At 51.0% G+C, this 14870-nt stretch overlaps 1 protein-coding gene and 1 long non-coding RNA gene across 5 annotated transcripts in view; one reads left to right on the plus strand and one right to left on the minus strand.

Moving 5' to 3' along the window:
* The window catches only part of LOC113220190, a 30541-nt gene extending 16306 nt beyond the window's left edge, over positions 1-14235 (plus strand). The window contains exons 4-6 of the long non-coding RNA XR_003307115.1: positions 50-309; positions 6937-8492; positions 14124-14235. This is a non-coding gene — a long non-coding RNA (uncharacterized LOC113220190). The remainder of the gene's footprint in view (positions 1-49; positions 310-6936; positions 8493-14123) is intronic.
* PLXDC1 (plexin domain containing 1) overlaps positions 1-14870 on the minus strand; it is an 86463-nt gene that overhangs the window by 6334 nt on the left and 65259 nt on the right. For 2 of the 4 annotated variants that reach the window (XM_023204285.1, XM_023204282.1), the window contains exons 9-12: positions 10326-10407; positions 6234-6294; positions 5040-5175; positions 581-637 (exon numbers count right to left, since the gene is read on the minus strand). In XM_023204285.1, the coding sequence (XP_023060053.1) occupies positions 581-637; positions 5040-5175; positions 6234-6294; positions 10326-10407 (336 nt within the window). The remainder of the gene's footprint in view (positions 1-580; positions 638-5039; positions 5176-6233; positions 6295-10325; positions 10408-14870) is intronic. The other 2 variants (XM_023204284.1, XM_023204283.1) reach the window with 1 other exon arrangement.

Consider the following 14870-nt stretch of genomic DNA (forward strand, 5'->3'; position numbering starts at 1 on the left):
TATTTATTTATTTATTTATTTATTTATTTATTTATTTATTTATTTATAGAGAGAGGTCTTGCTCCGTCACACGGTCTGGAGTGCAGTGGTACAATCCCAGCTCACTGCAGCCTCGACCTCCTGAACTCAAATGACCATCCCATCTCAGCCTCCCAAGTAGCTGCACCTGGCTAATTAAAAAAGATTTTTTTGAGATGAGGTCTGTGTTGCCCAGGCTGGTCTCCAACTCCTGGGCTCAAGCAATCCTCTTACCTCAGCCTCTCAAAGCACTGGGGTTACAGGTGAGAGCCCCTCACTTGGCCTAACAAGGTATTTAAACATAACTTTGAATCTATTTTGTTACTGCAGATTGAAAATAATGAATTGATTCATCAAAACTAAGCAAAGTAACTTAAATATCACTGGGAAAATTAACTTGATTTGAATCAACTTGTTGCAAATCTAGACCACTGAAAATCAGTTACAGCCCAGTCTGCACCTACCACTGGCAGACAAAGGACACAGTGCCGCCCACTGCCAGTCCCTCCCAGAGCAACTGAAGGTGGTCACACTGTGCCCACGCAGCCTCCCTCCCACTCACCAAGGGCTGGTTCCCAGCTGCCATCTTGCTGGGGCTCCACGTCACGTACATTGGCTCCTGAGTTAATGGATCACATGAGAACTCACGCAGGAAGCAATGCATGCAATGTTGATCAAATGAGTGGTCATTTTCTGTTGTTAGTTGTCACTCTTGTGGCTATCAAGGTGTTCTGTTCTGTTGCTTATAAGATAAGCCCTTCTGCACACAGTTGTTCTGGGTGAGTGCCTGTCTCTCTTTGGAATAAAATGCATGGGCTTTGTGACAGCTACTTGCCACTCAGAGGTCTTCTGGTTCATTTAATTGAGTAGCGTTTGATTGCGAGTGAACAGCTCTTAAATCCAGCCCCCATGTCTCCCGCTCCTCCTGCCCTGCTGCTTTCTACCTCTGTCCTGCCCAGGCAGGCCCCTGCTGGGTCCCTTCGTTCACATCTCCCTGTTGGAGCCTGTCCCCTCATAGAATGGTCGGGAAAGACTCTATCCCACGCCTACCTCTGCAAGTCTCCCTGTGTGGGCTGTAACCACACAGGCAGGAGAGTGACTCAAGCTGTCCTGCCAAGATGCCTTGCAACTTGGGCATGTCGGGGGAAGTCATCATTAAAAATGTTTTTTCTTATAAACCAGGCACAATGGCACGTACCTGCAGCTACTCAGTAGGTTGAGGCAGGAGGATCCTTGAGCCCAGGAGTTCAAGTCCAGCCTGGGTAACATAGCAAGATCCCGTACCACCCTCCAAAAAGTTTTTTCTCTTACAGATGTAACTTCAGAATCTTTGCCACCTCTTCTAGGACTGGAATGACATAGAGCCCTAACTGTCTTCACTTTTTACTCTAATGAATGTTTTCTGTTGGGAACCGTTACACAAAACATAGAAGTGAGACCCGTTCCTGAGCTGGCAGGGGATGTACACAGATAATAAAACTGGCAAACAGAGGACCTACGTGGTGGGCTGTAGGACAGCCCAGGGGGCTCAGTAGTAATAAGTCAGAATTTAGGCTTGGCCCCCAAGCGGCGTGCCCTGGGCTCCCCATGCCACCACAGCCCCCTTCTAGCCTCTGACACTGTGGCTCCACCAGACACTGTCTGGCTAAACCCTCTGGATGGGGAAGGGTGTGTTTGCAGCCCTCCTGGCCCAGTGCTGGGCTCAGAACATGCCCTCAGTAAGCTTAGGGGGTTCACTGGGGGTAACTAAGCAGGGACTACCTCCTTGTAAGAGGAGCTTTCTTTGACTGGAAGGTTATCCCTGAACTCGGTCACCAACTCCCCAAAGGGCAAAGTTTCTTTCTGCTTCTTTTTTTTTCTTTTCTTTTTACTTTCTTTCTTTTTCTTTTTTTGAGACAGTGTTTCACTTTGTCACCCAGGCTAGAGTGCAGTGGCACAAGCATAGCTCACTGCAGCCTCAACCTCCCAGGCTCAGGCGATCCTCCCACCTCAGCTTCCTGAGTAGCTGGGATTACACGTGAGTGCCACCACGCCCGGCTAATTTTTGATTTTTGGTTGAGACATAGTTTTGCCATGTTGCCCAGGCTGGTCTTGAACTCCTGAGCTCAAGTGATCCGCCTGCCTGAGCCTCCCAAAGTGTTGGGATTACAGGCGTGAGCCTCCTCTCCCAGCCTCTACTTCTTTTTCACTGAATCCCCTGCAGCACCACCACGTGCTCTGCTCTCAGTGCCAGCTCCTTGTTATTCTGGAGCAACTTCAGAGTAATGGGAGCTGTCGGAATCTGCCTCACTTTCCCACATTTTGCTACTCTACCCTGACCCTGAATTCACATAGAGCCTTTTCCATTTCTTTCAGCACCAAGAGAGGCAATGGGGTTGAGGGGAAAGATCTCTGCTTTTGGAGCTAGATGAAACCTGACTCTATCCCTTCTTGGCTGTGTGAACTTGGGAAAGTCATCTGCCTCTCTGAACCTTAGTGTCTCCTTTATAAAACAGGGATATAACAGTGTCAAGATCCAGGATTGTTGGGAGGACTGAATATTAATTTACGTGCCACTTTAGCACCCTACTGGGCATAGAGTTGGTCCCCCAAAATGCTGGTGCTTTCTATCATTCATTCATTCTCCTCCACAACTTCCCCCCAGCCAGGTCCATGGGTCCCTGCCCTTGTTCTCTAGTTTTCTAGGAAAGGCAGGGGACACACCAGGGTTGGTGGCTCACGCCTGTAATCCCAGCACTTTGGGAGGCCGAGGTGGGTGGATCACAAGGTCAGGAGTTTGAGACCAGCCTGGCCAACATGGCAAAACCCCGTCTCTACTAAAAATACAAAAATTAGCTGGGTGTGGTGGTGTGCACCTGTAGTCCCAGCTACTTGGGAGTCTGAGGCAGGAGAATTGCTTGAACCTGGGAGGCAGAGGTTGCAGTGAGCCAAGATTGTACCACTGCACTCCAGCCTAGGTGACAGAGCAAGACTAGGTCTAAAGAAAAAAGAAAGGGGACACTGTGGAAAGAACATCTCACCACTTACCCCTCACATAACCTTGAATAACCTACTTTGCCCCTTTACGAGCCCTTTCTTTATCTATAAGAAAGGACTGTGGGCCAGGCATGGGGGCTTAGGTCTATAATCCCGGCACTTTTAGAGGTCGAGGCAGGAGGATCACCTGAGCCCAGGAGTTTGAGATCAGCCTGGGCAACATAGTGAGACCTCATCTCTACAGAAAAATTTTTTTAAAAATTAGCCAGGTATGGTGGTACATGCCTGCAGTCCCAGCTGCTTGGGAGGCTGTGGGAGGATTGCTTGAGCCCAGGAGCTGGGGGCTGCAGTGAGCCATGATCACACCACTGTACTCCAGCCTGGGCAACAGTGAGACCCTGTCTTAAAAAAAAAATTCCTAACATAGGGTTAGAGGGGGAAGAAAATAGTGGCTGAATAATGTTTTAAAATATTAACTTTTTTCTTCTTTCCTTTCCTTCTTATCATTATTCCTTTCAAGCAGATATTTGGTTCAGGGGAGGCTATAAAGAACCCACAAGTCTTTCAGTCTTAGCCTAAGGGGAAGGGACTTTCAAAGCTGGATGCAGGGTTTTGTTTTGTTTTGTTTTGAGACAGGGTCTTACCCTGCCACCCAGGCTGGAGTGCAGTGGCATGAACTTGGCTCACTGCAACCTCTACCTCCCAGGTTCAAGCAATTCTCCTGTCTCACCCTCCTGATTAGCTGGGACTACAGGCGCCCACCACCAAGCCTGACTAATTTTTGTATTTTTGTATTTTTTTTTTTTTTTTTGAGATGGAGTCTAGCTCTGTCGCCCAGGCTGGAGTGCAGTGGCATAATCTCGGCTCACTGCAACCTCCGCCTCCCAGGTTCAAGCGATTCTCCTGCCTCAGCCTCCCAAGTAGCTGGGATTACAGGCACCCACCACCACACTCAGTTAATTTTTGTATTTTTAGTAGAGATGGGGTTTCACTGTGTTGGCCAGGCTGGTCTCAAACTCCTGACCTCATGATACACCCACCTTGGCCTCCCAAAGTGCTGGGATTGCAAGCGTGAGCCACCGCACCCAGCCAATTTTTGTATTTTTAGTAGAGACGGGGTTTTACCATGTTGGCCAGGCTGGTCTCGAACCCAGTGATTCGCCTACCTCAGCCTCCCAAAGTGCTGGGATTACAGGTGTGAGCCACTGTGCCTGGCTGAGATGCAGGGTATTGAAAAAGGATAAAGGAGAGGAATGTCTTAGACATAGCTACAGAATCCTGGAGGGGGCATGGAAGAAAGGGAAGAGATTTGAGGCCTAGGACCAGAGGAGCCTGCACAAGGCTTTCCGGGACGCTGCCTGGTGCATTCAGGGGGATGGACCTCTGGCAGCTTTAACCAAGACCCCCAGGCCTCCAGGTAGCAGGGAAGCCCCCGGACAGCCAGATCTGAATAGTCAGGGTGGATGGACAGCTGAGGTGGAATTCCCCATCCATCACTCCAGGAGCAGGGAAGTCCCTGGACGGCCAGACCCTGAATAGTCAGGGTGGATGGACAGCTGAGGTGGAATTCCCCATCCATCACTCCAGGGCCTGAAAGTGAGAAGCCAGGGGAACTTACAGAAAAACAAGGCAGCCTTTCTCTCACACCTGAGTGTATGGATTGAGTTCATATCTGCTACAGGGATGAGCCTTTTCACGTTCTGTGAGGACTGCTATTAAGATTAGCTGAGATAAGTTATATAAAATACCTGGCACTGGGCTGAGATATTAATATTTCCCCTCTTCACAGTGAATTCTGTCTGTAGCCCTGATGTGGGCCAGCACAGTGGTTAAAGCCCAAGAATAGAGTTCAAGTTCTGAATCTGGCTCTGCTTCTCACCAGCAAGTGACCTAAACTGTCTGAACTTCAGGCCCCCTTAGCTATAAAAGGATGGGGCAGTTCCCATCCCATGAGATCATCACTGTCAGGGGGAGAGAGGGGGCCCCAGAGGGGTAGCTCTCCTTCCTGGCCTCCTCTCTGCTCCCCACCTGGGCTCAGGACTTACCTTCTGTGGTGAGGCTGTCGATGAAGAGGGAGGAGGAGGTAGTGGTGAGGTCTCCATCATAGGGGCTGAAGGAAGTGTCAGGGGAGGCCGAGTTGTGGTACTCATCCTGGAAGTCCTCGCATGTCCTGCCCTCTGCCTGCAGGAGAGAGCCAGTGTTGTGTCCTGAATGCATTTACACCTTTCCCTTCATCCTGAAAGCATCTTATCTTACACGGCAATCTATCTGTCAGCTGCTTCAAATCCTTCCTCAAGGAAGGAGCTGAGATGCCAATCTTAAATAAATAGAGCAAATCTGAATGGTCACCAACAGCTAACTTCAGAAGTAGGAGGCTGGACAGGAATTTTTTTTAAGCCCAGACTCAGACTAATAAATAGACCATGGTGAGTGCATGGCCATGGGGTCTGGAGAGTTGATATTTAAATGCTGGGCCCATCACCTTCTAGCTGAGAGATGCAGGCCAATCCGTCAAACTTCTCTGAGCCCCCGTTTTCCCCTCTGATCAATGGGGGCAATGGCGCCAGCTTCTGGGTCAGCCTAAATAAGAGTGAGGGTAGGGCAACTCACAGTCACATGCTTGGCACATGCAGTATGCTTGCTTTGCAAGAAGAGACAAAGGGAGGGGGCAAAAAATAAAAAAAAGAGGGCACAGATGAATAGACTCATTTGTGTTAGTCTATGGTGTGAGAATAGGATGTCCATCCAGAATCAGTGTTGAGTGTACTGGAAAATTCTTGCAGCGAGAAGGAACCTGGATGGGATTCTAAAAAGGAGATGCCTGGAACCACCCTCCTTACTCCCAGAAATGACTGCCTTCCTCAAAAGCCAGAGGACCAGAGGCTCAGCAGGTGCGTCATTAACGTCAGCAGGTGCACAGTCTCCCAGAGGAGCCAGCAATGGCTGAGGCCATGCCTAACATCCCCTCTGCATGCACCAAAAGAATTCCTTGAGAGCTGCCCACTTAAGGCCAAGGCATCAGAATGCTCGTCTCAGAGACCCACGGAGCCCTCTGAAACCTTCCAAAGTGGGTCTGATTGTCTCAGGGCAGTCTGGAAAAGAAATCTCAGAGAGAGGGGAGGGTATTGCCAAGAGCTAATGCCACCTTGAGAGGAGTTTGCAGGAGCGGGCTCTACCGGCTTCCCTCCTATTCCCCACCACCTGGCACAGGAGTTGCAGCCGATACTTTTGCTTCTCACCTCCTGTGCACAGCCATAGTCCATCCATTCCTGGCGATAGCGGTCAAAGCCACTGGAGCATCTGCAGGAGGACCAAAAGGTCAGAGGTGTGATGGGATCGACAAAGAAGCCCTCCCCTTTTACTGTTCAGTAACAGCTCTCTGCTGATAGTGAGAAGAGGAGCTAAGGTCCCCAGGCTGAGGGAGTCAGGCACTCCTGTTCCCTCTACTTCCCTGGACGATGAAGGTATTTGTGGCATCCCTGCCTTCCTTCTGACCCAGCTCCCCAGGACCAAGGCGTCATCTGCCCACGTGAGTAGGTGTAGGGGCTAGCAGGACTGCATGAGCTCCAGTGATCCTCAAGGTCGTCTTGACTGTGAGCTGCCATGACACTGCTGAGAATCCAGGCAATTCACATACGTGTTTTCATCCTGGTTGTTGAGGGGCCTAAACTTGGGAAGGAGAGTGGGGCTAAAGGTAGGCATCAGCAGATTTAGTCAACACCTCCCATGTGATCATTCAAGGGCAGAAATGATGATCTTGCCGGAGGCTGGGAGAGATTTACAACTGGCTGACAAGGGTCTCCAGAGAGGGCATTGGGCAGCTCAGCTGGGCTGGAAGACACCAAGCACCCCTGTAGGGAAAGGATGGGGGCAAGATGATGCACCAGAGAATGCTCTCCATGGATCATTCCCAACTTTTCGTTCTTTACTCTTTGGTGCTAGGGGAACCCACCAAGCCCTACTGAAGCCCAGGGACATCTGCATAGGAAGAATAACATCATGAACCACCAGTGCCGAGAAGGAACTCTCAGCAGGTTAACTGCACCAGCACCCACTGAAGTTCCGTGAGGCCAAGGGCCAAGGCTTGCCAAGAGCTGTCAGTCTTTCCTTCTACAGATGCCTCTGGGCTCTGAGCTGCTCCTCCTGCAGCAGGGATGGCTGAACTGAGCCAGCCACACTCTCCTTCTGTCAGGCCCTCTATGCCCACTACTTTGGGGGATGGAGGATTAGGAAGGCTATTGGAGGCTGAGAACTAAAGTTTCTTTTAGGGCTGGGTGTGGTGGCTCATGCCTGTAATCCCAGCATTTTGAGAGGCTGGGGCAGGAGGATTGCTGGAGCCCAGGAATTTAAGGCTGGAGTGAGCTATGATGGCACCACTGCACTCCAGCCTGGGTGACAGAGCAAGACCCTGTCTCTTAAAAACAAACAAACAAACAAACAAACAAAAGTTCTTTTAGACCATGCTAACTGATTCTTTAAAAGATTGAGCCTTTGGTATGGGTTTATGACTCCCATTTCTGGAGCTAATCCTGGAATTAACGTCACCCTTAGACTCCAGACTGGGCCATGGTGGTGGGCGGGGGGGGGGGGGGGCACCTGCCATGAGAGATGAAATTGTTTAAATCCATTCCAGCCCAAGAGCAAGGAGGAAAGCTCTGGGAGGCTGTGAAAGGCAGACTGGGTGGAGGGGAGGGGAGCAGAGAACCATGCGGGGACTGACTGCAGCTGTTGGCAGACAGACCATGTCAGCTGGCCCTGCCCTCTGGGTTTGTGGGGACATGGGTTCAGCTCTCAGTTGCAGCTGAGGCTTCAGAGAGCTTGTAAGAAAGGACAGTATGCAGGAGTGAGCCCAGGCCCATGGGGCGCCTGGGGATGAGATGATTTCCAGCTCGCACCAGCCGTGCTCCCCCGGGTGGAGTTTCTCTGTGCTCCTCTTTGCTGACACAACCCCTGCAGATGCACATAGTCAGAGGCCTTGCCCTTCCCCCAGCCTGACCAACCTCCTAGTGTTGAGGAGGGCCCAACCCTCATTAAACTCATGGTCTCTGAATTTGGGCGTATGCTTTAAATGGGGGTTGCATTGATGGGAGGGTCTGGCTGTCATCTGACCCACTTTGCAGTTCTTATGGCTCAGCGCTTGTGAAAGCTGAGTCATGTGGTGGCAGGCAGCGCCAGGATCCCAGGGCTCATCTGAGGCCATCTCTCCATCGCGGAGACCATGGTTCTCAAATTTGAAAGGTACAAGAGGGACAACTTCAAAAATCAGATTCCTGGGATCCTGGTCCCAGAGGATCATATTCAGTGGGATGGGGCCCAGGAATCTGCATTTTACAAGCCATCCAGGTATAAGGAGAGCCTCACAGTCTGCAGACTACTCTGCAATGCTCTGCTCCAGGAAGAACCAACCTGGGGTCTATCCTAGGTATTCTTTCTGAGGCTCTGTGAGTATCATGCGAAGGACACTGAATGCTTTGTCAAAATGCTTCTTGATAGCCTGGGTATGGTGACTCACACCTGTAATCCCAGCATTTTGGGAGGCTGAGGAGGACAGATTACATGAACCCAGGAGTTCAAGACCAGCTTGGCTAACAAAGTGAGACCCCATCTCTACAAAATATTAGAAAAATGGCCGGGTGTGGTGGTGTGCACCTGTGGTTTCAACTACAGGGAAGACTGAGGCAGGAAGATTGCTTGAGCCAGGAGGTTGAGGCCACAGTGAGCTGTGATTGCACCACTGCACCCCAGCCTGGATGACAGAGCAAGACCCTGTCTCAAAACATAACGAAACAAAACAAAAACTGTTCGAGGAGTTTAATTAACAGTGTGTTTGTTCCCACATCTTCCTGAGTCACATGACCCCAGCCCATTTTACAGGGTAAACAATCTGAGGCTCCCAAGAGAGTGAATGGAAGCACAGCTGGTGGGAAGCACACCTGGGAGACCTGATGGACACACCCCATCCCCTCAGGGCCCAGAGCCAGGTCCTGTGTGCTAGGCAGGCTGCCTATAAAGGCGAGAACTTCTACACTTGCAGCAGGATATTGGAAAGAAGCAAAGGAATCCTGGAATTAATGTTACCCTTAGACTCCAGAGTGGGCCATGGCGTGGAGGCAAAGGAAATCATTGGGGCCAGGGGCAGCGGTTCACGCCTATAATCCCAACACTTTGGAAGGCCGAGACAGGTGGATTACCTGAGGTCAGGTGTTTGAGACAAGCCTGGCCAACATGGTGAAACCCTGTCTCTACTAAAAAAATACAAAAAATTTAGCTGGGTGTGGCGGTGTGTGCCTGTAATCCCAGCTACTCAGGAGGCTGAGGCAGGAGAACCGCTTGAACCCGGGAGGTGAAGGTTGCAGTGAGCCGAGATCGCACCATTGCACTCCAGCCTGGGCAACAAGAGCAAAACTCTGTTTCAAAAAAAAAAAAAGAAAGAAAGCAAGCAAGCAAGCACTGGAAAGGAGCATTGGAAAGGAGCAGCACGACAGCTGCACGGGAACTCAGAGACTATAATTTAGCAATTTTCGAGATTGCCTTAAAAGCTCTTGGAGTTCATAGGGCTTCCCACTCTCATGAGAACTCTAGTCCCCAAGGAAATCTTTTCCTTTCCCCTCCTCATGTCATTTATTTATCTTGGACAGGGAATAGAGCTTGAATTCTGAGTCTAATCTGTGAGGAAATGATTTCAGAACAAGGAGTGGAAGAGGAGATGGATTTAAGAACTTTTATCACTGAAATTGAATCTCACCCAGAACTTTCTGAGCTTCTAAAAGCAAGCAAACACAGCTTTTTAGCTCCCCCAACTTTCCATGGATGCCTGTAGTCCACACTCCTGGTCTTCAGAAAAATCCCTTGCAGCCCAAGAAAGATCTTGAGGTAGTGTTTTGGGGTCATGGGTCTTTGGACCAGACTTTGTCTGTGAACTGGCAGTTCTGACACTTGTTTGCAGATGAGGCATGATGTTAAAATGCAGCTTCCTGGGTTCTCTCCCAGAGATCCTGATACAGAGGGTCTGGGATGGGTCCCAGGAATCTGTGTGTTTAACTGGAGCCCGAGGTCTGATGCCCACAGCTGTGGACCACTCTGAGAAGCCCTGTTCCAGGATGAACCCTCCCCTCCTGGGTGTGAGGAGGGAGCCGGAGCAGCTGGAATCCCTAAATGGTCTTCCAGAAGCCCCCAGACCATATTCTTGTCCTAAGAATCAGAGTGGCACTGGCCAGAGATACTCTAATGTTGGCCGACTGTGGGCATTGAGGCTGGGAGCGGGGCTGTGCCACCCTCTCCCTTGTGCACGGTCGGCCAGTGGGAGTCAGTGGGTAACCCTGGGCACAAACCTCTGGAGGACATGGCACCAGCTGCAGTTGAAGGACAGGTCCGAGGACATGCAGGCATCACAGCTCCTATGCTGCAGGCAGGCTGCAAGAGAGAAGGCAGTGGCCGCTCAGCACTGAGCCTCTCCATGGGCTCCAAAGGGTGCAACTCTGAATTCCTGGTATTTACAGAACTGTGGGGCCCCTGACTTCAAGGGGACCTTTGAGGTCATTAATGCCACCTCCCTTGGTCCAGACCAGCCCCAATTCCTAACTTCTTTTTTTTTTCTCTTTTCTTTTTTTTTTTTTTAAAGGATGAGGTCTCGCTGTGTTGCCCAGGCTGGCATGCAATGACCTGATCATGGCTCACTATAGCCTCAAACTCTTGGGCTCAAGCAATCCTTCTGCCTCAGCCTCCCCGCCCTCCCTCCCTTCCTTTTTCCTTCTTCTGTCCCTCCCTCCCTTACTCCCTCCCTCCCTCACTTCCTCCCTCCCTAGCTGCCTTCCTTCTCACCAGAAGGTCAGGCCCTAAACTGGGTGCTGGGGATTCAGGAGTGAGACCTAGTCCCTGCCTTCTTAGGGCTTAGACTCATATGGGGAGGCAGATGCTAAACAGATAATCAAAAATCACTACAGAATTAGAATTGTCATGAGGTCTATGAAGGCAAATCACAAGGTGCTGTAAGCGATTCTCCTGCCTCGGCCTCCGGAGTAGCTGGGATTACAGGTGCCCGCCACCACACCCGGCTACTTCCAGGTGTGTATCCCACAAAGGGTTGAAAGAGATTTTTTAAAGGTCAGAGTATACAAAGTAGCAGGTATGTAGGATGAACAAGGCTAGAATCTACTGTATAACAGGAGGACTGTAGTAATAAAATTGTACTGTATGTGGAGTTCATGCTAAATGAGTAGATTTTAGATGCTCTTGCCACAAGAACAAAAAATCTAGGTAACTGTGAGATGATGGATATGCTAAATGCTTCATCATGGTAACTTTCTCACTGTCTATATGCATCCCATAGCATTATGTACAGTTACTGTTTTAAAAGATGCTCTGGTTGCCCCCCAGTGCTTGCTGGGGGCACTCACTGCCCATTCCTGATGTTCGGTCCATGGGGAGAGAACAGCTCTCCTGGGGGAGAAGAAGTCAAGGCAGAAAGGTCCCGTGTGCAGAGCCAGGAGGGGAACGGCCCAGACGTGGTCATAGCAGCAGCCAGAACTGCTACCAGGCTGTGTAGAGCGAAGGGGCTGGAATTGGTAGAAATGAAGAGGGCGCGACATCTGGGGCCCAGCCTGGGCAGGACAGAGCCAGAGAGCAGAGAGATTAGTGGGACCAGGTTGCTGGAGGGTGCGTGAACCCTTCTGGCACAGGTCAGGCAGGGGAGCAGCAGGGCAGGGGGCGCAGTAGGCATGGGGGCTGGATTTAAGAGTATTCACTTGCAATCCAGTGCTACTCAGTTTAATGAACCAGATGACCTCTGAGTGGCAAGTAGCTGTCACAAAGACCATATATTTTACTGCAAAGAGAGACAGGCACTCACCTAGAACAACTGTGTGCAGAAGGGCTTATCTTACAAGCAACAGAACACCTTGATAGCCACAAGAGTGACAACTAGCAACAGAAAATGACCACTCATTTGATCAACATTGCATGCATTGCTTCCTGCGTGAGTTCTCACGTGATCCATGAACTCAGGAGCCAATGTACGTGACGTGGAGCCCCAGCAAGATGGCAGCTGGGAACCAGCCCTTGGTGAGTGGGAGAGAGGCTGTGTGGGCACAGTGTGACCACCTTCAGTCACTCTGGGAGGGACTGGCAGTGGGTGGCACTGTGTCCTTTTGTGTGCTGTGGTGTTGAAGGCCCTGGGAGAGTAGATGGAAAGAGCCATGGGCAGGAAAGAAGCAGGGGCTGCCCTGTGCAGGAGGATGAGCACTCTGGCTGTTCTGTTCCCTGCGTATCCAGGAACAGTGCCTGGCACATGGTATGTTGAATCAATATATAAGTGCTCTTGTTATCCCCATTTTATGGAGGAGGGAACTGAGGCTTGGAGAGAGTTGTGGAGCTGAGAGTGAGAGGTCTGGGTTTGAATCAAGGTCTGTTTGAGCACAGAGTTCGAGCTCTTAGCCTTGAGGTCTCACTGTGGGTTTCCCCTGCCCTTGCCTCAGTTCTCACTCCCACCCCAGGCCACTTTTTTATGGGTCTCTCCTAGAAGAGGGACCAGGAGGGACCAGCCACAGAATACGACGGCTTGGAGATAAGCCACTCACCCCTCTGAAGTAACGTGGACAAGTCCTTCCCTCACCCAAATGGCAAGGGAGAAGCCAGGGGATGCAGAGAGTTCTCTCTTTATCTGGCCTCCCAGGGACCCAAATCACAGCCTTGATAGCATGACCCCTCCTTCGCCAGCTGCATCCAGTAGGGAACCCTGCCCTTGCTTCTCCCAGTGACTTTGAAGGCTCCTTAAAAGACTCCAGCCGCCGGGCGTAGTGGCTCAAGCCTGTAATCCCAGCACTTTGGGAGGCCGATACAGGTGGATCACGAGGTCAGGAGATCGAGACCATCCTGGCTAACACGGTAAAACCCCGTCTCTACTAAAAAATACAAAAAACCAGCGGGGTGAGGTGGCGGGCGCCTGTAGTCCAGCTACTCGGGAGGCTGAGGCAGGAGAATGGCGTGAACCCTGGGAGGCGGAGCTTGCAGTGAGGTGAGATCCAGCCACTGCACTCCAGCCTGGGCAACAGAGCGAGACTCCGTCTTTAAAAAAAAAAAAAAAGACTCCAGCCAAACCGGCCACAGAGAAACTCCTGGGATCCTCCTGGGGTTTCATAACACCTACCAACCTTTATTTTTCATCAGCATTTCAGATGGCCCGAATGCTATTAAATGGTTACAAAATTCACCGGAGGGGTGAAAAGTGCCTTAAATGTACAGTGTCCCAGAAACCCATTCCCAGAACATTTCCACTGCTTCCGCCCAAGCAGTCAGTCCTGCCCTTGGATGTCCTTGCTTCTAAATGCAGTTTTATCCACATCATAGAGCCTGAGGTTTGCTCTCACCAGTCCTAGAGGGACCCTGGCTATCAGGCTCTGGGCCTTCTGCCCCGATGGAGAGTGATAGGGTTGGGGTATGGCTGTGACCTCTAAAGTGTCCCAGCCTTGTGACCCTCCAGTGTCTGGGTCCTTCCTGTTCTCCAGGGAAAGACACCTGCTGAGCCCTGTCTGAGATGTGGCCTAGCACTCAAGAAGATCCTCTCTCCTTCTCTTCCTCTTGTTTCTCCATCCCCTGCTCTCAGAACCTCCAAGGAAGAGGAAGCAGGAGTGAAGAGAGGCAAGAAATGCCACTGAAGACCAGGCGTGGTTGCTCATGCCTGTAATTAATTCCAACACTGGACATGGTGATTCATGCCTGAAATCCCAGAACTGGGGGTGGTGGCTCACACCTGTAATCCCAGCACTTTGGGAGGCCAAGGCAGGTGGATCAGTTGAGGCCAGGAGTTCAAAACCAGCCTGGCCAACAGAGTGAAACCCCATCTCTATTAAAAATACAAAAATTAGCCCGGCATGGTGGCGGGTGCCTGTAATCCCAGCCACTTGGGAGGCTGAGGCAGGAGAATCACTTGAACTTGGGAGGTAGAGGTTGCAGTGAGCTGAGATCACATCACTGCACTCCAGCCTGGGCAACAGAGTGAGACTCTGTCTCAAAAAAAAAAAGAAGAAGAAATGCCACTGAGGCAGGGAGAAGGCCATGGCTTCAGCAGGAAGCTGGGGGCACCACAAGATGGGAAAGGAAATGAAAACCTTCATAAAACAAGAAGGGGCCAGGCGTGGTGGCTCACGCCTATAATCCCAGCAATTTGGGAGGCCAAGACGGGTGGATCACGAGGTCAGGAGATTGAGACCATCCTGGCTAACACGGTGAAACCCCGTCTCTACTAAAAATACAAAAAATTAGCCAGGCATGGTGGCGGGTACCTGTAGTCCCAGCTAATTGGGAGGCTGAGGCAGGAGAATGGCGTGAACCTGGGAGGCAGAGCTTGCAGTGAGCTGAGATGCGCCACTGCACTCCAGCCTGGGTGACAGAGCGAGACTCTGTCTCAAAACAAACAAACAAAAAAAAACAAGAAGGATGATGCTGTCCTCCTTTTCCTCCTTCCCGCGTTCTCAGCTGTCTCAGCCCCATCCCGAAGAGCATCCACCATGGATCCTGTGGGCTCCACAACAGCAGGTGGGGCCTCGGCCATGGCTGCCTTCAGCATGGGTGAGTGGGGTGCAGAGGGCCAGGGCCCCATGATTTATGGAGGCCACCTGCTAAATCCCTCCATCACCTCCTGTAAGGAGAATACAGTGACAGACTGGGGCCCATCCAGTTCCTGGATCACCTTTTCTAGGGGCTGTCTACGTGTTCTCTGAGGTACAGCTTTCCTGGTTTTCAGTTATGTGGGAATAATAATAGCTGTCCTAGATCAAGCCCTCACCCCCGCCCCAGGCCTGGAATGGACCCGTCAGTGTCAGAGCTGCGGCCAATGTGCTCAACTCCACCAGGTGGTTCTCACCCTTACCCTATCTCTG

The sequence above is a fragment of the Piliocolobus tephrosceles genome, chromosome 16 (assembly GCF_002776525.5).
Source record: "Piliocolobus tephrosceles isolate RC106 chromosome 16, ASM277652v3, whole genome shotgun sequence".
Taxonomy (NCBI): domain Eukaryota; kingdom Metazoa; phylum Chordata; class Mammalia; order Primates; family Cercopithecidae; genus Piliocolobus; species Piliocolobus tephrosceles.